At 42.6% G+C, this 27,581-nt stretch overlaps 1 protein-coding gene across 1 annotated transcript; it reads right to left on the bottom strand.

Moving 5' to 3' along the window:
- Window positions 1–3,315: 3,315 nt before the first annotated feature.
- On the bottom strand, window positions 3,316–27,581 carry LOC124556237 (craniofacial development protein 2-like). Its single transcript, XM_047130226.1, has 3 exons — window positions 27,367–27,581; window positions 10,901–11,164; window positions 3,316–3,760 (listed from the first exon to the last, which is right to left on the bottom strand). Exons 1-3 carry the CDS (start codon window positions 27,579–27,581, stop codon window positions 3,316–3,318), a joined length of 924 nt encoding a protein of 307 aa, XP_046986182.1.

Below are 27,581 nucleotides of genomic sequence, written 5' to 3'. Positions count from 1 at the left end.
AGGAACCAACGTGCAGAGATCATCCAGGGTGATCTGCTGATCTTCACACATGCTTTGCTCAACCCTCAACACTGTCTCCTCAGAAACTGATGGTCTCCCACTCCTTTGTTTCTTGTGAATTTTGGTGTGACCAGCTGCAAACTCTCTACGCCACTTACAAACATTTTTGACATCCATGAGTGAGGTACCATACACTTCAGTCACTTGGCGATGGATTTCAATCGGCACAGTGCCCTTTGTGTTCAAAAACTAAATAACCGCGCGCAATTCGCACTTGGCGGTAACATCCAATGGGAGCTCCATTCTCAATGGCTGCCAAGCCAAGACTGAGCGCCTCAGCGTAGTGTGTGCATGTTTACACACAGCGTGTGAAGCACTCTTCATAACAGTGTGACCAACTGCCACACAAATAGAGTTCTGTACTTATAAAAAAAATAGGAGACCTTACTTTTGGGATTACCCTCATAATAACTAAGGACATTAATATAAAAAGAAAACTAATTCACATGACATAATTTGGTTAATAGAACACAAAGCTGTAAATAACACTTACGATGAATTTGATTAGTCTAGCAGTCAGTGTAGTACAAATGTAAAGGTTAGCAGAATGTGAGAATATATACACACAAAGTCACATTAAAATACAGCAGGGAACAACTGGTTAATTATTTATGGAAATCATACAGTTATAAACATGAAAACAATAATGATGAAGTCTTCTTGGGTTATCAGCTGAGTCAAGGCGTTGTTCTGCACCAACATTTTAACAAGTTTCCTACTTGTCATTTTCACCTTAAGATGACAATCAGGAAATTTGTTGAAACACTGTCACAGAATGGTGCCTTGACTTGGCTGACAATCAAAAAAGACTTTATCATCAAGATTTGCTGAGAAAGTCTAAATTTGCATAAGGGAAACAATAACTACACAAAATGAGATTAAGTTGTTCCTTGCCAATGAGCAGTATAGCATTAACAGGATGTGATTAACATCTACAATGCTTACATCATTTAGCCTCATCCAGTTTTGAATAGATAGATAGATATTCAGTGATCACAGGCCCTGCAGACTACGCGCTGTTTCCACAAACTGCCTCCATTCCTTCCTGTTTTGTGCCCAGTTCCTCCAGGTGTCTTCAGTTCCCAGGGCTGCTAGGTCCTTCGCCTGGTCGTCCATCCAGCACTGCCTTGGTCATCCAATGGGGCGTTTGGTATTTGGTTTCCCCGCTAGTGCCATCTTCGCCTGTCTTCCATCTGGCATATGGGCTACATGGCCCACCCATTGTATTCTTTTGCTCTTTATCTTCTTTAGGATAGTTGGTTGTCCTCGTTTTTCCTCCTCCTCCTCCATTCTCCGTTATCTAAAACTGGTCCCCATATCTTCCTCTTTACTCTTCTTTCAAATATTAATAGTTTTTCCCTTTCTCGCTTAGTCACGCTCCATGTTTCTGAACTGTACATTACTGCTGGGCATATCACTGTGTTGCAAATTTTCATCTTAGTGTTCACTGAGATCGATTTAGAGCCAAGCGTCTCTCTGAGGGAATGCATGCATTTCGTTCCCATTGCTATTCTTTCCTTGATGTCCATTTTTATGTTGTTGTCTGTGGTAAACCAAGATCCCAAGTATTTGAGCTGGTCTACTCTCTTGAACCTCTTGCCATCTATCTCAAGAAATTCTACCTGCTCTTGTCTTCTTCCTAATTGCGTGAACTCTGTTTTGTCTTGATTCACTCTGGGCCCTACCTTCTGTGCATAATTGTCCATTTTCTGGTACATTTCTTTCAACTCGTGCTTTGATTCACTTAATAGTACTATGTCATCAGCCTATGCGAGACGATTAAAGTTACCATCCATCTCTACTCCAGCTCACTCCTGTTGCTTACACTTTTTTATTACTTTCTCTAAGATGACATTGAACAGAACAAATGAGAGAGCATCCCCTTGTCTGAGACCTGTCACAATCTCAAATGTTTCTGATGTGGCTCCTTGGAAACATACCGCTGCCTTTGACCCTTCCATACAAGCTTGCACAATTCTCACTAGCTTCTCAGGGATTCTGAAGTCCTGCACTGCATTATATTGGCTATTCCTGTGGATGCTGTCATATGCATGTTGAAAATCTATGAACAGGCTGTAGATCTCTTTATCATATTCCCAATGTTTTTCAAACAATTGTCTTAGTGTGAAAATGTGATTTATTGTCGATCGGTTTAGTCAAAAGCCAGCTTGGTACTCCTGTATGTTGTTCTCTATGAATGGTTGCAATTTTTTGAGGATAATGATGGACAGCACCTTATACGTTACTTTCAACAAGCTGATTCCTCTGTAGCTACTGCATTCCATTATGCTTCCTTTCTTGTATATTGGGCATATTATAGCCAATTTCCATACTTCTGGCAGTGTATCCTTCAACTGGATCAGTTTATATATCTCTAAGTGTAAGCTCTCACCTCCCTCCTTTCCTGAAACTTCTTCTTGTTTTGGCTCTCTGCCTCAACTTGTTCTAGCAAACTGGTTAGATATATTCTCTTCTCTGCTCTTAGGATTTGCTTTGTCTCCCTTCTGATGTTGATAAAATGTTCCCTTTCCTGCTCATTCTCCCTGTCAGCTAGCCGCTTCTCTCTCATCTTACTTCTCTCTTCTGTAGCCGTCTGGCATGTTTCGTTGAACCATTTCCTGTTCTTCATTATCTTATTTCTTTCCAATATATCCTCCGCTACACTTAGTACCATGGACTTTATTTCTTTCCACCTTTCCTCCACATTCTCTCATGGTTCTAGGGTCTCTAGGACCTCAAAACGGTTTTTGATTTCTATAGAATATTGTTCTTTAATGGCACTTTCTCGTAGTTTCTCAACATTTAAAGCAGTTTCTAGTGTCCCCTTCTTCTTAAGCATGTAGGTGAACATGAGTTTAAGCCTGCAAACAATGAGGAAGTGGTCTGACGCACAGTCGGCTCCTCTATATGACCTGACGTCCATGACTCTATGGCTATAGCACTGGTCCACCAAGGTGTGATCTATCTGGTTGGTGGTTCTTCCATCCAGTGAAGACCATGTTCCCTTATGTATTCTCTTGTTTTCAAAGTAAGTTGAACTTTCTCTCAAGTTCTTTGAGATAGCTAAGTTGATCATCCTCTGACCATTCTCATTGGTCTCATCATGCAAACTGTGCCATCCTATAGTTAGTGTGTAGAATTCTTCTTTCCTGTGCCGGGATGGTTCCTCTGAAAGGGCACGGCCGATTTCCTTCCCCATCCTTCCCTCGCCCGAGCTTGCACTCCGTCTCTAATGACCTCGTTGTCGACGGGACGTTAAACACTAATCTCCTCCTCCTCCTCCTTCTTTCCTGCTTTTCCATTAAAATCTCCCAGCACTATCCTGATATTTCTAGTTGGTGTGCTCTCAATTGTTTGTTCTAGTTGGTGATAGAACTCTTCCTTTTTGTCATCTGTTTTATCCTCAGTTGGGGCATGAACATTGATGAATGTGATGTCTGACTCTTGGTTCCCAAGTACTATGTAGGATATTCTCTTGTTAACAGCTTTGAATTCCTTCACCGAATTTGCTGCTTTGTTGTGTATTACAAAACCAGTGCCGAATTCATGTTTATCTACACATCCACCATAGAATAGTGTGTATCCATCCTCTTTGTGAGTTCCTTCTCCTAGCCATCCTGTTTCTTGTACCACCACCAGGTCCAGTTTATATTGTTTAATTTCTGGGACCATAGTCTGGATGGTTCCTGGTCTATAATGGCTGTGAACATTCGAAGATCCAAAACTAAAATTTCTAAATCATGTGCTGTTTGTCCTTTGCAGTTTTTGTATTCCATTGTATCCATCCACGTCCAGGGCAAGTTTTGAATACTGCATAAAAATTTACATTCTAAGAGATGAAAAACATTTTCTTAAGTAAATGAATAAGTTAATATACAGAAATTTAAATAAATTATAATTCACCAATACAATCACAAGATATGATCAACACAAATAAATACTAAATTCAGCGTAGTAATCTATCAAAACATTGTAAATATTTCATCAAAATTATGTTAAAATATTTCATCTGTATGCACTTTTTGTACTTACTGTGCACAACATATTTCATTGTTTAGATATTGAATAAATATAATTATTGAGCTCCTCATCATACAAAATTGTATCTATTGCAGCTGTGCAAGCAGCCACTGTCTGAAGAGGTTCAGAAAGACTTTATTCTAAATTTTCGTGCACTGGAAGAATTTTCTTTTTATCTGCTCAAGATTTATTAGTTGATGGGAGACTGCACCCACAGCTCATGCTGATGCTGGAGAAGCATAGTTCTCAAGATTAATGGTTGCTGACCATTGGATGCCTAGCAAATGTCAGTGTAGTCGTTAATCAGTGGGCATGTGGGGGTATACTCACATGACGCCATGGTAGATGGAAGCATAGTGCCAAGCCCAGTCTCTGCAACCATCTCTGAAACTAGCAACATGCCTTCTCCTGCACTCTTCCTTCCTGCAACATATTTCCATCATCAGGGCCCCTTCAGACGGTTGACATCTTCCCCACATGTGCCCTCCATATTCCTAATCAAGAAACTTATCAGGCCATTTATCTAACAGACTTCCTTGTACTTCTTAAACACTATCCTCACTGGATTTCCTCATCCTGGTGCCAATCAATGGGATCTGACTCACCTTAAGGTCATTTAACAAGCTATACTTTTTTGTGACTGGATGCTGCAGGATGCATGCCGTCATGTTGAATTCCTGTTTGTTGCAGGATGCAGACATGCTGGCTGACGATGCATGTTACTCTAACACCATGTTGGGGTAGAACCCAGCCCGTAGCATGGTATGCAGTGAAGCCTCACCACATGTGAGCCACTGCCTGGGACTCAGACCCAACTGTTGCGGGATCGGGGGATCGAATCCGAGACTCCAGATGGCAGAGCTGAAGCCGGGACCCACCAAGCAAGTTCAAGAGCATCAAGGTGCAGTGCAGAGTGATACAGTAGTATTCGGTAACATTTGTTTATTCTGATAATTTACAGTACTTGATGGGTGAAGCGTAGTGTCAGCATGCCGTCCGCATGCTGTCCCGCGAGTCCAGCCAGCTCAGCAAACTCCTGGAATGCTGACACTGCTGCTGTCATCATCAAGGTTTCCCGCCAATGGAAGTCGGCCACGCTCTCGCAGTTGCCACCCACCGAGGCACTGTGACTGGTGCCGCTCCACTGCCCGCGATTCTGGAGACTTCTACAGTCCCTGGACCTTGCCGCCCTCTGCCCCACTTGGTCTGCTCTGTCCGACCATGGGATGAAGGTGGGTGTACTGGTCACCCATGGCCCTCGGGCCGCCGCTGCCCCCAGAACAGGACCGGACTCAAACCCACACCCTGCTGGACGCTGTGCCACAACTTGCCACTAGTGGTGCTTGCTGGATGGCAACATCTGCCATGGTCTCTAGCGCTGTCACAGCGCTGCTGTGCCTCCTGCAGTGTAAACTTCGCCCAGACCCCTGTACGCCAGGTGGTAAGCAAACATGGCCTGTAGATTCGAGTGGAACCGAGTCCCTCCTGGACCTGCTGCAGATGACTGTCACTGCCCTCCTTCAGGCAGACCATGCGATCTCCAAGTTCCAGGCTGCCGTTCCGTCCTAACCTGGTGTTGTGTCCCCGGAGGCGGAATATAGCCCGAACAAGAACATAGAAACAAAGTACAAGTTTATGCAGAATATTTATAACATTGCTGCAAAACTGGCCCCTATAAGTGAAGACCAGCGCAGGACCATACCAATGCTCGACTGACCTGGCACACACTGTCCCAAGCTAAAATTGTCCGTCTATTTACATTGGTTTCTCCCTCGCTTCTGACATAGTGTCAGAGAGAGACAGAAACTATGGCAGGGACAAATTCCCACACGTCAGCCACTTACAAATTGCCACTCTTGGCTCTGGCCTAGTGCCCCACCTCATACATCGCAATAACTTAAAGCAAAGCTGCAGTTTCCTGCCTTATTGTTGCTCCACTCAAAACAAATTGTGCGTGCAATACCTTCATCACAGCTCTGCGCCCGCGAATGCCATGTTTACCTTGTCTGGCCAGCTGACTGTTAACTGTTACCACACTCTGCCACAGATTTCATTGCCCAACCATGCCATCATTGAATTTTGACAAAATTTCCCTTTCCTTCGACTAGGACTAATACTAGCGCAGCACAACCATCACAGATTTGTTCTCTAGCATATGGCATGCACACCCTGCTGTGGACACATGTTGCCGCATCAGCCTCATTGGCCCTTGCTTGCTTCAAGGATATTCTGTGAGCTTGCCATCCACATGCATGTAGTGTGCTCACCTATGGTTCCTGCATAGTGTAGAGTGCAAGAATGAGCTGCATATGGGCAGCGTGGTTAACCTGCTGCTGCTGCCGTCACCCAGAGTTAGAACTCACCAGCTGTTTGTTGCCTAATGGCACCTCCACATCCATTGCTGTGTGACTGGACCTGCCGGCATCATTGCCTCGCTGCTAAACGGCCACCTGAATGGCCGAGTTGTCCATACCATGGTCCATGCTGTGTGCCACCCACTGTTGATGTAGGTTACCAATATGCAACCACCAAAACCTGCTCTACCTTAAGGTTCAGACTTCAGTGCTGAGGCGTCTCCTCTTCATTGTAGTTGTAGCCAGCTGTCCCTGCCAACTATGCTGCTGCCTTGCGGGTAGTGCATATTTGCAGCCACAGCCTCCTGCATCTACCACCACTCTTCGTGTGCAGCCCATGCTACCACCAGTCAAGCATCAAACCATACTACATAGTGTCTCATCACAGTGACTGTAAATGTTCCTGCACCAGTTATTGCAGTTGCCAACTGAGGGGAGTCATCTGCAACAGCCAAACAAAATAGTTTTTCTGCAGACATTGTGTGCCAAGTTGGGACAGTTTGTTGCTTGATGTTGTAACCTTTTATTGGACATTTTGCCCCCTCCTCTACTAAACAGAAGTATGACAATCACATGGTCACAGAAGGAGGCCAGTAATGAAGAGCCATTTGAGGCTCTACAGGGGTGGGTTGACACATTGACTATTAAAAATCTCATGTTAGAGACAAGTTAGCACAGATCAAAACACAATTATCTGTGTTAGAGAAAAATTTGTATGCTCACATTACCATTGAGGGGCCTATGGAAGCCCAAGGCAACACCAGAACCTCACAGTTAATATTGTGAGCATATTCACTGGTTTTACATTCATCCCCTTCTTATTGAGGGAATTCTCCAAAGATACATCCACCTATCTTCATAATATCCAGTAGATTGTTCACATTTTCTTGTGACTAGAGGGTTTCCTGTTTAACGTCGTGTAACTGAAGTTATGGCTCATGCATACTTATGTTGAATCAGTAGATATGTTGAAGAATGCTGAAAAGTTTGCAATTCTGGTGCGGGGGTTAATACAGAGGTATGCAGACAAGAGAACTGTCAGTTGTTATTATGTTAAGTTATCTACCCTCTGCCAAAGACCAGGTGAAGATTTTGAGACATTTGCCAACAGAATCCTGATTTTTTTGTGTTGTACTAATACTTTGGGAAGAGAAACTACTCATAATGATATCTTACTAGAGGAAGCTGCAGCGCACACAGCGAATTTATTTATTTATTTATTTATTTATTTATATCCCATAAATCCAATACTGCGAGGCATTCACATGGATGTAGGACATGTCAGAATTATTACAAATAATACAAAAGGAATACATAAAAGTACCTCTTGCAAGAGGATATCTGGTATAAGACAAAATACACATTAATAGGTATAGAAAAAATTACATTAAAAATATGGTAGATCTTAATAGCTAAATGAAAGACACAGTTATGATAACAGTGATTGTGAGTATCATAATGCACAATAGCACATCAAATTAGTAAATGTAAAAATCAATTACAGTTAACTCTACTGAAATATTCTTCTACTGAATAGAAGGAATCATCTAATAAATACTGTTTGAGCTGTTGTTTAAATTTGGGAAGCTCATGGATAAGTAATTTCAATAATGGTGGGAGAGCATTGAACACCTTGCAGCTCATGTAATAGACTCCTTTTTGTACAATAGTAAGATTTTTTGATTCATAATGGAGGTCCATCTTTCTCCTGGTATTGTGGGTATGGTATGAATCATTGGTTTTGTACGATCGTTCATTTTTACCAATGAAACATAACAGGGAGTAGATATATTGGCATGCAGTTGTCAGTATCCCTAATTATCTGAAAAGGTTCCTACAAGAATGTCTAGGCTGGACTCCGCTCATTATCCTAATAACTCTCTTTTGGGCAATGAATATTTTTTTGGATAGTGGCTGATTACCCCATAAAACTATGCCATACAGCAATAATGCATGGAAATAACTAAAATAAACAGTTTTTGTGGTTGCTCGGTCACATACAGTGGAAATAATACGAACAGCGAATGTTGCTGAGCTGAGTTCTTTGTGGAGGTGCAAAATATGTTCAGACCATTTTAGACTGTTGTCAATGTGTACACCCAGAAACTTGGTTGACTCAACTTGTAGTAACTCACTATCATTCAATGTAATACTTAATTGTTCCTCAACTTCTTTCCTTACTTGGAAATGCACAAACTGGGTCTTATTAACATTTAGTGATATCTGATTATTTACAAACCAATTTCATACTTCACTAAAGACAATATTGGCCGATTCCTCAAAATTGAGGTTGGGAGTTTCGTTGATGAGGAGAGTGTCATCAGCAAAAAGAGTAAAGTGAGTTTTAAAGCTAGTATGCAAGGGAAGGTCATTGATAAAGATGAGGAAGAGAAGGAGGCCAAGTACAGAGCCCTGAGGAACACCACAGCCAATAGAGCCCCAGCTAGATGACACAGAGTACCCCTCAGAGTCGTTCAACATGACCTTCTGATTTCTTCCAGCTAGGTAGGATTTAATCCATGAGCCAACTGAGCCACTTATACCATAATATTCAGCCTTTGCTAAGAGGATTCCATGACTAACACTATCAAAGGCCTTAGAAAGGTTACAGAAGATACCAACAGGAGATAATTTATTATTAAAAGACTCTAAGATTTGATGGGTGAAGGAAAATATAGCTTGTTCTGTTGATACACCCTGTTGAAATCCGAACTGGCTACTGTTTAATACCTTATAATGCATGAGGTGTTCAATAAGTCTTTTCTGAACCAATTTCTCAAGAATTTTAGAAAAGGTTGTTAAAAGGGAGATAGGCCGATAGTAGGTAATGTTGGCTTTATCGCCTTTTCTAAAGAGAGGTTTGACAATAGCATACTTTAGTCTCTCACGAACAATCCCATGCTGGATGGATTCATTGAATATGTGGCACAGTATTTTGCTTATAAGCTTATAGCACTCCTTCAGTTATCTTGAAGAGCTCTTCATCTCTCTCTAATTATATTCTCAATTTCATGTACTGTGACGGGAGACACTTTAATCTGCTTGGTTTTTTTATTAATAGCTTTTTGAAGGGATAACATGGCTTCATTAACAGAACATGTTTTTCCAGTTAGTACTGCTGATGCCAGAAAGTGGTTGTTAAAAATGTCAGTGATTATTTCAACATTCTCATGAATGGTATCATTTGTTTTAATTTCTATTGTGTTTTCTACAGCAGGGATTTTACCTGTTTCCCTTTTTATTAGGCCACATATAGTTTTAATTTTGTTATTAGAGACATCAATTTTTGATTTTATAGAAATACTCTTTGCCCTTCTTAGAACTTTTTTAAGGATAGAGCAGTATAGTTTGTAATGGTTTTCCTTTTCTACACTATAACTGGATTTGAGTGAGGCGTACAGATTCCTTTTCCTTCTGCAAAACGTTTTAATGCCCAGAGTTAGCCAGTTTTTATTAGAGTAGGTCTCGTGTTTGGATTTGACAGCCCTTTTAGGAAAGGCCACTTCTAATAGGCAGATAAATTCATTTAGAAAAGCATTGTACTTGTCATCAACATTGTCAAAGAGCTCAATCGGGTCCCAGTCTACTTCTTGTAGGGAATTACAGAAGCCATCGATAGGCTGTGTGTTAATTACTCTGAAAGTTTTACTGCAGGAATTGTTCTTACAAAGAGGGCTAACATTATCAATTGAAAGTAGTTGACCATCATGGTCTGAGAGCACATTCACTATATGTTTTACAGTTATGTTTAGAATTCTACTGCTGTCTAAGAAGATGTTGTCAATTCGACTTGTAGAATTAGCTGTGACTCTAATGGGAAAATCCACCAGTGCTGTTAAGTTAAAAGAGTTTATCAAATGTGATAAATCATTTCTTCCCATGTTATCTGTAAGAAAGTCAACATTAAAATCACCTACAATTATAATATCTTTTGTTTTTGCAAAGAAATGAGTTAACAGAGATTCTAACTGTTTCAGAACAATACAGATTTTGCCTGTAGGAGCCCTATAAAATGAAAGGACAGTAATTTCAGAGAAATCAGTACAGATTACGACTCCACAAACCTCACAATGTTGATCAATACAGTATTCACTCAAATCTGAAGATCTATAAGCTATTTTGTTCTTAACATAAATCACCACTCCACCCTTATCTAAAGAATGTCTACAGTAAAGAGCTGCTAGGTTATAGTTATTCAGTTGCAGTGTGTCACAACCAAGTTTAATAAAGTGTTCACTAAAACAGAATACATCAGTATTATTAATAAAGTCCTTATCTAAAATGTTAATGGATAGCTCATCTAGTTTACTTAATAAGCCTTGAATGTTCTGATGGTAAACAGCAAATTTATTAGCACTGGCTGGAGATTTGAGGTGGTTGATTGGGTTAGTCTCTCATAAAGTATTAACATTAGGCTTACTTGGAGGTGTAGTTATGACACAATTTTCCTTTCCTTGTGATGATACCATAAAAAATTCTCATTATGAACTGCAGCTTTTTTGGACCTCTGGCTCCTTTTCCTTGCAGGTGGCACTTCTCCTTGGGTTGGTGAAGAATCCTTGTCTGTTAGCTGCTCTGATGGTTCTGCAACAGCTGCAAATGATACTCTGGGTGCTGATGATGCTTCATCTTTTGGCTCTGGAACTATTCTTGATGGCAGTATATCTTCCTGAGGTGATGCTGGGAAAGCCTCTTCTGCTTGTGGGAGTGATGATACCCCTGATCTTCTTCTGAAATTGTTGGTAGGTCTATTCTGGATTCTGATGTGATTTCTTGAATGACCATTGGAGCAACATTATTTCTTGATGCAAGTACTGCTGTTGCAATCGATTCTGATGAGGGTGATTTTCCTTCAGTTGATTAAGGTTTTGCTGCCCTTGGTGAAGTCTCTGTTGTGTCAGCAATTAATCCTGGTAATGCTGCCACAGGTGTTGGCTCTCTTGAGTTCGCTGATGATGGTGAATTTTCTAATGCTATTAATAGTGAGTCCACTGTTGGGAATTGAGTTGTTGCAGTAATTTTGGAAAGTTGAGCTGCTGCTGAGGTACTGAAGGTTGGACTGTTCTAGGTGAGTAATTTGTTTTTTTGGTACTTACAGGCAGCGTTTCCACAATTTTTCTGCAGAGAAGTTTCTTGCCCTTTCTGTTAAGGTGCAACCTATGTCTCGTGAAGCTGTCTCTAAGTAGGAAGTCGACAGACAGAAACTGAGTATTTAGATACAGTTTACATATATTTTCGAACTGTTCATTAGCTTCGGTTATTTCTTTGTTTATGCATGATTCAAATGTAAGGTCATGTCTATGTGGAGTTCCCATGAGTATCATTGTTTTACTATTGTTAGAATCAAGTATCCTCTTCAAGTTTTGGACAGCACTCGACAATTCATTTTTATAAAGGTCGTTGGCTCCCCCCCCCCCACTATTACTGCATATTCATTTATATTTGTTGGAGACCCGTCTTTTATGTTTTTTCCGATTTCATACAAGGGTGCTCCTGGTTTCACATAACTTCAAACTTTAACATCATGATCTTCACGTAAGATTTTTGCTAATCCATGACCGTGACTATCCGAGTGGATGTTTACCTTAAGGTATTTCTTCCCTGACACACTTTTATTTGACAGTACAGCAGAAAATGAGTATTCACTATTTCTATTCTCTTCAAGAACACTGAAACAATTATTTAATGGCACTTGGACAACAGATTCATCTGGTTTTTGACGAGTGAACTTTTTAGGCCTATTAAACTCAGCACAACTTTTATTTGGCGATGTATTAACACTGTTCGGTGACTGAAGATATATCAAGTCGTGTTTTAGCTTTACTATGTCATCACACAGGATGTCAATGATTTTTTCTTTTGTTGCTAATTCACACAGAATATCATCCAAATTTTGTTGCAAAGGTCTGTGTTTACCGGGCTGATCACTAACACTTGTATATACACGAGAGTTTACATGTTCTTTTTTCCCCAGTGTTTTTAATTTAGATGTGGCATGGCACGCACATATTATCACACACTGCATTGTATTTTTTGCACAGAGAACACTTAAACATGTGATTTTTACTACTAAAAACAGAACTCACCAAATGTGTATCTTCTTTGGCCGCCATCTTACTGCAGTACCAATGATTTATGATTCATTTATTGTGTATTCACACCCAAGTGATGAACACATACCTGTATATAAGGCCCAACCACATAGTTGTTGGTGCTGTTTCAATTACTTATAAAACACAACCAATATGATGTAATATGTAACTGCACTCTTACGTATCATGTTTGAATGATTGTAAAGGTGGGAAAGTGGCGTTGGAAGTGTCTTGACAAATGAAAAAAATAGAAAGATTGGTCATTGGTCAGACATGTATTTATCTACAGTATAAAGCTGCAAATCATTGCATCAGGGTGCATGAAGTCAAGGTGGCATCACCATTCTCTTTAAATGAAGCAGTCTACCTCATGATATTGCATGAAGAAACAGAGCTATTTGTGACAACACCCTTAAGAAATAATGACCCTTACTGTGTGGCCAAAAGTGAGACATTTTGGAGATGATGCAGCTTGTTTGTCATACCGCCAACAGGTGTTAAGCTCCTAGTTATCCTAATGTAGTGAGGCTGGAAATTTGGGTATTAACTTCCCTCGATTGAGATGTAGTGTGAACTGCGGTCACAGTCAATCTCAGAATTAAAGGAGTAAGGGGATTATGAACCAGGAAAATGGAAGAGGGGCCATCCCTCCATGCTCCCAGTAAAATCAGCCCATCCTGTCAACTTCCATGGGTTTAAAGAAGTGGCAAACATGATTGGGGGAAAATTTGTGGAAGCTGAATACAAATTCTAGTTGACATGGGTGCTCAGGTGAGCATTATGTTCCTGATGATAAATGGGCACAAAAGCCGTCTCACTACTGTGTAAGCAGTTAAGGGGCTGAATTAACCCTGTTGGAATGTGTTATATCAAACTAGCCATTGATGAGAGAATGTAGCAGTTTGACATGGAAGTATTGAGGAAATGAGGGAAGGATTTTGATGTCATCCTGGGGAATATTCTTCCTCACTATTTCCAGGGTGTCATTGACTAAGAATTCTGAACTGGTCAGTTCAGTGAAGTAATTCATCATTTTGGCAGCAATAACACTGGACAGGATGTTTCGACCACAGTGCAGAAATGTCACTGGGAAGCGCTTGTACATCCTCCATGTAGTACTGCTCTTTTCCCACACAGTTTCCATATTTTTAGAGACCTGAAGAAAGATATTATCAGCTGTTGATTTGCTTCAGATGAAGCAGTGTGTGCTTTGGTCCAATCATCGTTCTGTAGACAACTGCAAACATTTTTCCACGATGGCATTGACCATCTTGTCCCACAACAGGACAAATGTATTAACAGATATGGTGTTTACTTTTGAAATACTAAACAATTTAGTTATTATTTTTCCCATCTGTCTTCCATGTCCACGCAAATGCTGGCTACATACCTAATTAATCATAAGCAGTGTACAAAGCTGACTTACAAAATCAATGATCAGGTTATAAATTTCCAGTCCAGATATGAATCGTCACAGATGGTGAACTCCAGGGCTCAGTCTCAGGCTCTTTCCTCTTCCTTGTATATGTGAATAATATAGAGCCACTAATCAACTCCCTGTTGGTAACCTACGCAGATAATACCTCACTGTTATTTGTTGGCAAACAAAATGATGACTTAACACTAGTTGCAACTGAGGGACTAGATCAAATAACTACTTATTTCCAGGACTGAAGTTTGAAGGTTAATATCAGCAAGTCACAGTTACTACCATTTAAACACAAAAATTCACACCAAACTGCTGTCAGTAATATAGGCGGAATTGAAGCAATAGATGCAGAAGACTGCAATTTTCTTGATATTTACCTAGATGAAAATCTACGATGTGTAAACCATATCAATTTTATATGTAATAAAATCAGTAGTTCAAATTAATGATATAAATAAAATAGCAAGAAACATTCCACATGGGAAAAATATATTAAAAACATAGATTCCATGACTTACCAAAAGGGAAAGCGCTGGTAGACAGACACAATAAAAAACACACAAACACGCACACAGAATTTCAAGCTTTCGCAACCAATGGTTGCTTCGTCAGGAAAGAGGGAAGGAGAGGGAAAGACGAAAGGATGTGGGTTTTAAGGGAGAGGGTAAGGAGTCATTCCAATCCTGGGAGTGGAAAGACTTACCTTAGGGGGAAAAAGGACAGGTATACACTCGCACAAACACACATATCCATCCATACATATACAGACACAAGCCTTTCGGCTAGGGTGAAGGCATGTTTGCAGAGGGAATGTAAATAAAATTTAATGGGGTCGTTGTAGGGATGTTGTGAGGGTGACATGGTATTAGAAGGTGGAAAGGGTAACATGAGGCTAAAGTGAAAATAAAAATATATAGGGAGAGATAAAGATGTGATAAAAGTCGAAAAAGTGTTGGTTTGAGATGAGCTATGTTGATGCTGTGCTGAACTAAGGTTGGTGAACAACGATGGGTACAAAGGTTAGGTAATTGTGTTGCCTCCAAAACATGTTAAAGGGTGGAGAAATTCTGGAAAATTTCGAAAAACTGCGTGTATATGTATTCAAAGGACTGGTTATGTACTGGCAGTTTATGAAAATGAGGCTAACAATTGTCTGGTGAAGAAATAATAACGTTTAAACCTGTGGGAAGCTGCTAAAAAATGTTCAGTTATGTGGGAAAAAACAGGAATGGAAATGAAACGAAAGTTGTTGGAAATAGCTGAAATGGTTGTTTAATGGGTGAAAGGAACTGAAGCTGTGAAATAGTATTCACGAGGTTACATGAAATGTTTATAAACTGGGAACAGTGGATTTTATAGCAGCGGTAATGTTGAAAGCGTTATAAATTTTTAGGTTATGGTTTGGAAGTAAATTACGTATTATTGAGTATATTTAGGCAGGATTAAATGTATGGTAGATTATGGGAAAAAGGGAAGATGAATACAAAGTGAAACTACTTGTACAAACAAAAAGAGAAAGTAAGATGACTGAAAAGATTTTGAAATGCAACAGTGACAATAACAAACATAATTGTTTGGTTCAAATTAATGATATAAATAAAATAGAAAGAAACATTCCACATGGGCTTGTGTCTGTATATGTGTGGATGGATGTGTGTGTGTGTGTGTGTGTGTGTGTGTGTGTGTGTGTGTGTGTGTGTGTGTGTGTGCGAGTGTATACCTGTCCTTTTTTCCCCCTAAGTTAAGTCTTTCCGCTCCCAGGATTGGAATGACTCCTTACCCTCTGCCTTAAAACCCACATCCTTTCATCTTTCCCTCTACTTCCCTCTTTTCTGACGAAGCAACCGTTGGTTGCGAAAGCTTGAAATTCTGTGTGTGTGTTTTTTATTGTGTCTGTCTACCAGCGCTCTCCCGTTTGGTAAGTCATGGAATCTTTGTTTTTAATATAAAATCAGTAGTTCACTACATCTAACTAGTCAGCTATCAAAACTAGTTTCTGAACAGGCATTAAAAACAATTTATTATGAGACAATTTGTGCTCATATTCATTATGGGATAGAGATAAGGAGCTGTGATGCTAACATACATTTGGACAGACTATTAACCATGCAGAAAAGAGCAATCAGGATTGTCCATGGAATAAGGTACAGAGACTCATGGAGGGAAATGTTTGTACATCATAGATGTCTCAATGTCTACTCACTGCATCGTACAAATTAATTACGTTTTTTGTGGCACACAAAAACAAATCAACCAAGTGCTTTGATATGCATGTCTATAACACAAGAAAGAAAGACTGCTATTACAAACAAAGAACTAAGCTAAAAATAACAGATGATAGTCCATGCATTAACAGCCAGATATGGTATAACAAACGGCCGAGCTCTAGAAGGTGTTGCAAAGGAAACTTGTTCAAAGTGAAACAAATCATTCTTGATTGACAAGTGCTTATACTCTTTGAGTGAGTACTAATATTAAACTAAATTGAAATCTCTTTATATTTGGTTATGTAAAATCTAAACATTGTAATAATTATGATGCAATACCGCATTTTTTAGTCAAAGTAAACTGATATTTGTACCATGTATAAGTTATCACTTAGGCATGTATGAAGTTATGTGCTTTCTGTTTGTACAAAATTGAAAATTCTGTTGTCTTACTTAGTAGATATGTATACATAACATACAGGCCTAAACAGTTAATAAAAAAATACAATAAATAAATTTCCATTTGACTCCCCTTATAAATTAGAATACTATTTTGTCATAGGCAATGCTGCAAAATGGTTCGAGCTATATCTCACTAATAGGAAACAAAAGTTCTCGATATTAGAGACCAGTCAATTAAACCATCAGTCATCATCAGACTAGGAAGTAATTACTTGTTTTGTCTCACATGGGTCCAACTCAGTCACTGCAATTTAATTTTGTGTGTGTGTGTGTGTGTGTGTGTGTGTGTGTGTGTGTGTGTGCGTGCTATAGCCAACTCACTGTCTTTGAACAGTGGACGTTGTCTCCAGTGGACGTGGCGAACACACAAAGCATGTTCAGGTCAACATCGGATGGGAGGGGAACACATTTCACCAGATGGCAGGGAATGACGGAGGTTGTGTCATGAGCACTGGATGAAGAGAAACACATGACAAACAGTGTATAATCGCACAGTATTGAGATGTCGTGGATTACGTCCAGGGGGACAGGCACAAACACCTCGAGGGAGGGCACGTTCAAGATGGGGGGCCATGAGAAACCTGGACAAGGTGAGGCAGGGGATCGTGGAGAGGTCGAAGGGACCGGCGAAGGGCCCGGCGGCGAGGGCGTGATCTTAGGTAAGCTCGATGTGGGGAGCATGTAGTCACTCGACGGAGTGCGTGAGACCAGAGTAGAGGGCGAAATCGGAGGAGAGCTCGACGATTGGAGCTGGAAGTCACTTGATCGAGTGTGTAAGTCTGACATGGAGGGAGTGGTCGGAGTGTCGTGAGCCACGACAGTGAGTGGCGTGGTCGTAGCCTGAAGGGGGGTAGAAGAAGGCTCGACATGAGCAGGCTTAAAAGTCTGTAGAGAGAGACTGTAACAGCTGAATCTTTCATCTGGATGTCATAGGTGTTGGCTGAGCGCCGGAGCACTCGGTATGGGTTGGTATATGGAGGTTGGAGGGGCGCACGGACAGTGTCATCTCGGAGCTTGACATACTCGCAATTGTCCAGAGATTTTGGGACGTGAACCTTAGGGCAGGAATGGCTGGTGGGCGGAGGGATATGGAAGTTGATGAAGTGGTGTCTGACATTGTCCACGAAGGAAGGTAAGTCAGACTGAGGGAGAGAAGTGGAAGGGCTCACATGTTCGTCAGGGAGAACAATGTTCTGGCCATATATGAACTCGGCTATTGTGCCTTTGAGATCTTCCTTATAGATCGCATTAATGCCGAGTAGCACAAGGGGAAGGGCCTCCATCCATAAAGAGTCGTGGCATCGAAGAGCCGCCTTGAAAGTGCGGTGCCAACACTCGACTAGCCCGTTACTTTGTGGGTGATATGCTGTGGTATGGATGCACTGGATGCCGCAAATGTTACAAATCCCATTGAACAGGGCCAACCCAAATTGTCTGCCCTGGTCAGTCGTGATGATAGCTGGACATCCAAAAGGCGATACCCGTGACTTGACGAAAGCTCGAGCAACAGTTTCTGCCATAATATTGGGGAGGGGGACTGCCTTGACCCAGCGAGTTGTTCGGTCGATCGACGAGAGAACATAATGAAAGCCGTTAGATGGGGAGAGAGGGCCAACAATGTCAATATGAATATGCTGGAAGCGCCCAGGAGGGACTGAAAAGGCGCCGAGGGGGGGTCAAGTGTGATTGTGTACTTTGCAGCGTTGGCACGCGATGCTGGAGTGTGCCCATTGCTTGCAGCCCTTGCTGACATTTCTCCACAGAAAGCACTCCGCTACAAGGTGGGCGGATGCACGAACACCGGGGTGGGCTAAATTATGCAATGCGTTTAAGACAGCTCGACAGAGCGTGGTTGGGATGAAGGGGCATAATGTGCGCATACTGTCGTCGCACCAGATCTCACCAGAAATGCCAGGGAAGGTGGTGCGGACGAAGTGTAGTGAAGAAGTAGAGTCTGAAATCAGGTTTTGTGTTTCCTCGGCGGCAGGTTGGAGGTTACGCAGTTCAGAGAGGTCTAACAGCAAATGGACGGCATTGACTAGTGAAAGGAAATCAGCAACTATATTGTCAGCACCCTTTATGTGTCTGTGATATGAAGTCCATGTATCTGAAGCGGCGAGGAGGCGGGTCAGCTGGCGGGTTTGTAATGGCCACAGTCAGGGGTTTGTAGTCCGTTAAAACATAGAAAGGGCGTCCCTCAACGTCAGTCTTAAAATGCTTGATCGCTTTGTAGACCGCGAGCAACTCCCTGTCAAACACGGAATATTTCCGTTGTGCATTGGTGAGCTTGCACGAGAAGAACTGCAGAGGCGAAGTTTGGCCGTCGATTGTCTGGCTAAGGACAGTGCCGATGGCAATATCGCTCATGTCTGTGGTGATGAAAAGCTGTGCATTGGAATGGGAATGAGGATGCACGATGGTGCAGGCCTCGGCAAGAAGATTTTTGAGGGCAGTGAAAGAGTCAGTCATAGCAGGGGTCCATGGAATGGGCCGAGATCCAGAAGTGTTGGAGTCTGCCAAGGCGTCCGTCAGTGGAGCCTGAATCTCTGCAGCCCAAGGTAGATGTCGGCGATAATAATTAACTGTCGCCAGAAAGCGCCAGAGCTCTTTGAATGACGAAGGTCTGGGTAGGGTTAGTATTGTTTGTACTTTCTCAGGGGGCGGTGAAATACCATCAGCAGGGACCCAAAAACTAAGAAAAGTGATAGCGGGTTGATGTAGCTGCAATTTTTCCTGGTTGGTCTCGATGCCTGCTGCCGTGAGAGTGTTCATAACAGTTTGGATGTGTCGAATGTCGTCCTCGACAGAGGAGCTGAACACAAGAATGTCATCAAGATATGCAAAGCAGAATTTTAGGTCAAATAGCACTTCATTGATGAAGGATTGCCAGGTCTGGGTTGCGTTTTTCAGACTGAACTGAAATAACCCAATTGGTGTGGTGATTGCTGTCTTCTTGATGTCTTCAGGTGTCATGGGGATCTGGTGGTAGGTCCATTTGCAATTAATGACAGAGAATGTGGTGCCACCTGTGAGGGAACTGGTAAAGTCGGCAATGTTGGATATGGGGCAGGTGTCCATAATTGTTCATGCGTTTAGTTGACGGTAGTCTCCGCACATGCGCCAGGACCCATCTTTCTTGGGTATCATATGTATGGGTGTAGACCAGCTACTGGCTGAGGGTTCAATGACGCCAGAGCTTAGTAGTTCAGAAACCTGATTTTTTAGGTCGGAGAGATGCTCGGCACATAGTCGATGTGGTTTACTGGAGATCGGGGACCTGGGTGAGGCGAAGCTTGTGAACCGTGCCTTTGGTGATGACGGAAATGTTGCCAGCGGCACGGGAAGCGGTTTGTTTACAATGCGTGGCAGGCGAGGCATGGTTGTGGTGTTTGGAGCCAGTCGGCAGATCCGACGGGAGCCGAGGTGGCAAAGTGTCCCAGGAGTCAACGCGACAAGATGGCCGCCGGCCCAAAGCAGTGGCACCGTGTTCGGGCGAGCTCGGTAGAGCTCGTGAGCCGTTAGTGAGTCCATTGTCCGAGGGCGCGGTCTGTGGCAGCACGGTCCCGGGTGAAATGCTTGGTGCAAGTGCACTATTTGTGTTGTCAGTGGCGGTCACACGATGGCACGCAGGAGCCAAAGTTGCATAGTTTGAGGTGCTGTCCACGAGGGGCAGGGTAGGAACCGTCAGTTCAGGAACACATGACGCTCATCGCGCATGCGTACTTGTGTCCGGCTGAGTGTCAAACACTGTCGTGTTAGGAGGGTGTGGCCCTGCAGAACTGTCAGTACATGTTATGGCAGTCTTGATAGCACAGTTGCGAGGGGTAGAGGGAGGTAAACACACAGAGGCTCGATTGCTGGGACTGCAAGCAGATTCGGCGCTCTTACTGACCTTGCTTTGTCCTTGCTGTAGTGTATGTAATTCCTTCACTGCATCGTACAGCTGGAGCTGTGTTTCGTGGAGCCGGAGGGAGAGCTCAAAGTTTTCCCTGCATAGGCGAGCAATGTGTTCAAGCTTGACAAGGCACTTGTGCGTGGTTTCTTGTAACGTCGTTGACAGAGACCAGCATGCACGGATGAAATGAGCCAGACCGATGTGTCACGGGGAGGGGGAGGGGGCGGGGGGGGGGGGGGGGTGTTGCTCGACGGAGCACAGGGGAAGTGAGTCTTGGACGGATGATGAAACATGGAATTTTGCACTAGGTCCGGTGAAAGTTTGTGGTGTCGCAAGAAGTCATTGCCTAGTATAGGTTCATCAATTTCGCGCACTAAAAAAGTCCTCTTGAGTTTGTGGTTTGTGGAGAGTGAGACGACGTGGGAAGTTGAACCTGAGCATTGTAGTTTAGTTGAATTCACGGCTCGCAGTGAAGTACGATGAGGGCTGGTGTTCGACGACGCTAAGGACGTAGGCAGCAGTGAAACATTGGCGCCTGTGTCCACTAGGAAAAGGTATCCCAACGAAATGTCTTTAATATAAAGTCGGCCGCATTTTTGCGGTCGTTCACAGATAGAATGGAGCACTGGGGGGGTGCCTGTCATGTTGCGCGCAGGAGACGGCATCTGGACCTACCTGCAGTTGGCGTTTGGGAAGTAGCAGGGTGGTGTGCAGTTCCGTGCTGCCTCACCAAACCGTGTGTGGAAGTAACAGTACGGGTAGTGCGGTTGCATTTCCTGCAGAAAGTTTGTTGCCAGTGGTGGTGGCCGAGGTTTGGTGGCTGCAGCAGATTCAGTTGCAGGAGGGGGCGTGACCGTGGGCGGAGCCAGTGACATCCCAGTTGCTTGTTTACTGCTTCCCGGAGCAAGCGGAACGGTAGGCACAGGCCGCAGGGTGATGAGCCTGAACCTGAGACTTGTCAGGTAGGCAGTGCCTGGTGAAATAGAGCAGTGATGCATTGTGTAGCTTGTCAGCAATTGTCATTCTTTGCTCGACAGGTTCAGGAGACCTTTGAGCCAGAAGCGGATGTGAGGAGATAGTTTATCTGACCAGATGGCGAGGAGAGCTGTGTCAGAGAATAGATCAGCGCTGACCAGGGCACGTAGCCATCTCCAGAGCTGGGAAGGTTTGTCGTTGCCTAGTTGCTCGATGTGGAGCACTTGCCGTATTGCTGCCTCAGTTCAGCATGCAAGCCGATGTAGAACTGTCTTTTTGGCTAGAGTGTACCGGGTAGATGAGTCTAGGGCGTCGACCAGGTCAGCAATCAAGTCCTCCTGGTCGTGCAGGTGGGTGATGAGGCACAGAAACATGGTTGACTCATCGAGTTTGTAATGGTCAAACATTTTGTCCAAAACTTTGAACCAGGTTGTTGCTCTGTCGGGATTAAATGGCGGCAGCAGTGGTAAGCGTTGTAGAATGTTCAGAAGAACAGGTTGAGTTGAGTTCGTTGGGGCACTGCCTGAATCGAGCTGTTGTTGCTGTAGTATTCCAGGAGAGTGTGCCTCCAGGGGATGAGGCAATGATGGCTGTTCGGGTGGCAGCGTGAAGGTGACACGTTGTGGTTAAGCGCGATCCGTCATGACGCAGAAGGCCGACGCAGGTGAGACACCGTAATGTGTCGATTGCAGTTGTGGAAGCTCAACATGTTGTGGGTGTGTTCGGATTGACGCGTCACGGAAGACCAACATGGATGAGACACCGAGATGTGCCGAGAATGGTAGCGGAAGCTCGACTGGAGCCAGTGTGGAGGCGACAGGTGAGAAAAAGTTCAAAGTTTGAGAACACGTGTTAGTCTGTGGAAAGCTCGACATATGATCAGAGCCGGGGCCACCTGTGTCGCAGGGAGGCTGCGGAGGTGTGGGCTGTCCAGAGGCACAGTGTGGGAAATGATGTCGAATGTGGGACAGAATGTGTGAATGTTCACTATTCATAGTCACTGCACTCAAAACGGTGTGCAGATAAGGTGAATGTTGTAGCACAAAACTCTGAGGCATAGCAGTGGGACGGAGGTGGAGGTCAGGCACAGATAACAAGTTATTGTTGCTGTTGCAGGCCTAGGTATTGAAGTAGGAAGGCATATGCTGATGCTAAACCGAGGCAGGTGCGGGCATGGTCGGATGCTGAGGAGGTAGACCTGTGAACGAAGCAGTTCCAGCCACGTGGCAGGTATCCGCATGGTACTGCTTGGATTGCGGCGTGGCAAATCGTTGGCCTGGCGGTAGTAGGTTGTCCGATGAAGCATCTGCAGAAATCGGCATTGGTCTCTCACTGCATGGAGATCCGTAAGAGGTAATTGCACAGTCGATGAGGGAGGGCACATGTGGTGGGAACAAAGGCGTTTGATAGCCAGAGTCATGCGCACTCCTAACCTCACTTATTGTTGCAGGCTCGAAAACATCCGGCAAAATTGGCGGAATCATCGAGTGTGAGGCATCATGTTGTAGTCCTGGCAGGTGTATATCACCCGCAACATGATGCATATTGATTGCAAAATCCGGCATTAGGCACTGGGCCGAAGTCATTGTTCGAATGCTGTGTCGATATAATACATGCAAAAATAACCGACGCGGAGGTCGTGGACACAGTAAAACAGTGAAAACGGAAGACGTTGCAACTCAGGGTCACCAGTAAGGGGGAATACTGGGTTGGTTACACCAATAATCACACCCATTTATCAATAGTTCATTTATTAACCTCAACACATACAAGGATCACAAAGAACTAAACTGAACATGGCAGAACAGCCAAAGATAATGCTTAGAGTACAAAGATGAATGCATGTCGATGTTGGTGTCGATTTCATCGGTGCCACAAGCCTTACTGCAGACAGTTCAATACACGTAAGAGGTTTTGCACCCAGTATATGCATAAAGTATGAAGAAGCACAATTAAAATAGATTCACATTGTTACATTTTTGGGATTACAACTTGATAATAAATTCAGTTGGGAGGGCTGTATTACAGAACTCCTGAAACACCTAAACAAATACTTAATTGAATGTGAAAGTTTCAGACGTGTGTGACATAAAAATAAAAGCTAGAATACTTTGCTTACTTTCATTCCACAAGGTCATATGGTATTATATTTTGGGGTAATCTTCATGTCAAATAAAAATCATGGAATACACTGTAAGAGCATGGAAATAAAGTACACAAACATTCACCCTACAGTGTTGTACACACTTCCCCCATCCACTAATTCCACGTGCACAGCTCATTGGACATGTGGAATAAAAGCCGATCTTTAAAGTTGGGTGGTGCTTGCGTCATCACCAGTCACGCTTCATCTGTGCTGTGTTTGATTTGATAGGCTGGCAGGTTGTCGACTGCTAGAGTGTATGTGTGTGTTATATTATTAATAAAGTTATGTAAAAGCAACTGCACCACGGCTATGAATACTGATAACCTGCTCACCCTGATGACCGCACACTCCAGCACCACTCATCCTGAACCAGGGATCCCATATAAATTGTTGTCAAAAGTGGGATTATCAGTGTTCCCATACCTGTCACTATTCCTGAGGAGAGAAGAAAACCTACAGTCTTCTATGGGGTTTAACAGAGATTTGTATTATTCATGAAAGTTTGTGTGTGGTATCTGTAGGCCTACATGGAACCAGCACAAGGCTGATGCAAACACCATTCTTCTGTTGGAGAGAACATCTCTTTGGCAATGCAGCAGAGCAGGATCTAGCACTGAAGATAGGACTGCTGCAGATACTGGCTGTGCTTGGTGTGCATGTGAACAGTAGTGGTAGCAAAGTATTAATAACTAGAGTAACTGGGTAATCAGTCATGATGGACACACAGCAAGGTGTGGATTTGCGGACTGTTATAGTGCAATTACACTTAAAAATTCAGCAACTAAAAGCAGTTACAGAAGGTAGAAGGGATGTGGGTCAAGTAAATAGCAGAGTTGGAAATATAACCATTGAAACTACAGTTGACTCATTGGTAATTAAGAAGAGTTTTTTATCCCTACAGTTCCCATCTTCTGTGGAAGATCAGATGAGGATGTTCAGATGCTTTTTAGTAAACTGGAAAATGCAGCATGTTAAGGAACCTGGAGTGACTCAGACAAAGTAACTATAGCAAACCTGTGAATACAACATGATGCACTCGATTTCATCATGTGTGATGGTGCATGCAATCTGTAGCATACTCATTACTTGTACAGATTTAGCCTTGGTACTTATGCCTCCATTGAATCTGCCTAAAAAGTTGGTGATGGGCGTGATATACTGCTAATAATATAATCACACTGGAAATGTGTAGTTCAAAAACTTTAGTCACAGTTAGATTTGAATAATTTGCTGTTTATGGCCAAATAGAGTCTCACCTATTTATAATTATAGGACAGGTACACATAGAGCCACATACTACACTTGGTGGATGTCTTATAGTGTTACTCAAGTGCCGTAACCTAACCCTGAGGTAACTGTTCACAAAATTTCAGGTGTGGAAAACAATAGTCATGAAATTACTATATAAAAAAAAGAAATGATCATCTGGCATTGATGGCTCGCAGGCCCCATCTGGGGAAGTTCGACCACCAAGTTGCAAGTGTTATTTCAGATGATGCCACATTGCGTGACTTGGGTGTCAGTGATGATGAAATGATGGTGAGGATAACACAACACCCAGTCCATTAGTAGAAAAAAAATCTCCAAGACAGCTGAAAATTGAGTCCAGGCCCACTGCATGGTAGGCAAACATGTTACCACTCACTGAACGGGTGGGCAATAAATTGCTAAAACACTGTCTTTCAGAACCAGCTTTCAAATAGGCATGAACGTGATGTGCACAGTATTTTCATTTGGAAAGAACACAGTTCACAGTGTGATCCTATTGACACAATAAGCATTATCGAAGTTTGACATAGTCCACAATAATAATTATGCATTCAATGCCCAATTAATCATTTAAACAGTCAATAAATCATTAAAAAACTCCTGGACACACAATTTAGATAAAACAGGGTAATTTTCAGAACAGCTGCTTGTACTAAATCACCTGTGGTACATTTTCCTGTGTTGTTAGACATAGATCTTGTAAGTTTCATAACTCTTGCAGACTGACCTACAATGGCATCCAACTCACATCTTTACAGTAACTAAAATCAAAGTTAGCTGTTGTTGTTTGCTAGATTTTCACAAATTACAAGTAAAGATTTACATTTTTGAGTAGCTGACTGGTAGATTGAGATTCATTTTAACAAAGACTTTCAGATATAGCAATAATTTCTGTTGAATTAATTAGTTTGCCAAAATATGGGATTCTATGTTTTAACTAAGGATGCTAATTACTCCAGATTTAAATGAGTGCAAATGTTGCTAACATATTTCATTATTGCTTGTAGGAGTAGCTTTATCATCTACTTTATCAAGGTATTAGTAAATGGGTATATGTTTGCATGTGAACAATGATAATGAAACTTGAACTTTCTGATTATTTGTAATTAACACATTTCATTGGCGAACTATCTATCTCATTAACTCTTGTTAACTAGAGTGATGTAATAGAGAATAAAATTAAGCTGGATAAGCCCTAGGTCAATATTTGAGGTTTTTAGATATTGTGCACCCACTGTATCAATGACAGTATTTAAGATATCACAGAGTTAAGAAAAAAAATAATAATATGGTGTGGGAAAAAGGGGAGCGAGGGGGGGGGGGGGGGGAGGAGAAACACATAATAGCTGGAAAGGATGCATCTCCTTCCTTCATTATATCACCTACACATTGATTTATATAGAAAGATACTGCCAAATAGCTGATTATATAATCCAGTGCCTTGACAATTACCTACAAATTTAAAAAAGTCACTTATTCATATTCAAAGTTGTTTTGGTTAGCAAAACTGGCATAAATTTGCAATACATTGGTACACAAACTGTTCAAAACACATTTTTCAAAATGCTACTTAGTGTTTCCCAATATTGGTGAGTGTACTCAAATGACTGTCTTTCATATAATTATTGACACATAATTAGCAAAACTATGTTCCTTTTACAGAGCATCATTTTTACTGCAAACACAAACAGTGAGTACTATTTGGATATGCAGCAGAATGTTATAAGTACTTCATCAAGATACCATTCTCTTATTCATTTTAGGAAAAATGAAGACACCGGGTGCAACTGAGAGAAATGAAATACATTCAATGGTGATAAGTGAAAATTTTGGCCGGACCAGAACTCAAACCTAGATTTCGTACTTTATGTGAGAGGCCACCTTAGCGACATTAACCATTCAGACATGTTTCACATTGGACCCAAATTCTCAAACAGATACGTGCTAGTAGCATCTATTGTCCATTAACCCCTTTGCTTACAGATTTTGGCTGAGTCCCACAAGATAACACCAATTAAGCTGAAACAGGCTTTCCATGTAAAATATTAAACGTATTACCTTATTGCAACTAGTTTATTGTAAACAGAAATTTGATTTAACTCTTAAGGCTTTGCCGGTGAGATCTTGACGTGTGGAGTAATCGGGTCTACTGCCGGATGTTTGTGTCGCTCTGGCACAATATTTCGGCCACGTAACTCGTTGCCTTCTTCAGGTGCTACCTGAGACTGCCATGTTGGAGGATCTTGTCCAGTATTTATGCCCAGAGGGCGCTGGGTGCTCTCTTTGCCGTCTGCACCCGCCTGGCACTGCTTGTAATGTGTTCTCTCTTCCCCGGTGTTCCCTCGGACGTGCGCGCCCGACTTGGGCACCATCTGTGGCAGCTCTCTGAGGCTTGTCATGTGTCGGGCGTTCTGTTAGCAGTCCGCGCCCGCCAGGTGCTGCTCCTGAGGTTTTTACCCCTCCCTGGTGCTCCCACGGACGTCCCCGCCCGGCTCGTCCACCATCTGTGGTCGTGGCAGTTGTCTGGCGCCGGACCCGCATGTGGCGTTCCGTTCATGGTCCGTGCCTGCTTGGCGCTTCTCCTGAGGTGTTGGCACTTCCCTGGTGCTCCAACGGACGTCCGCGCCCACATAGTCCACCATCTGCAGTTGTTGTAGCTGTCTGAGGCCCAT

Source organism: Schistocerca americana, chromosome X, assembly GCF_021461395.2.
Source record: "Schistocerca americana isolate TAMUIC-IGC-003095 chromosome X, iqSchAmer2.1, whole genome shotgun sequence".
In the NCBI taxonomy this organism is placed as follows: Eukaryota; Metazoa; Arthropoda; class Insecta; order Orthoptera; family Acrididae; genus Schistocerca; species Schistocerca americana.
The sequence above is the reverse complement of the archived record's forward strand: the minus strand, read 5'-3'. Positions and strand labels throughout refer to the sequence as shown.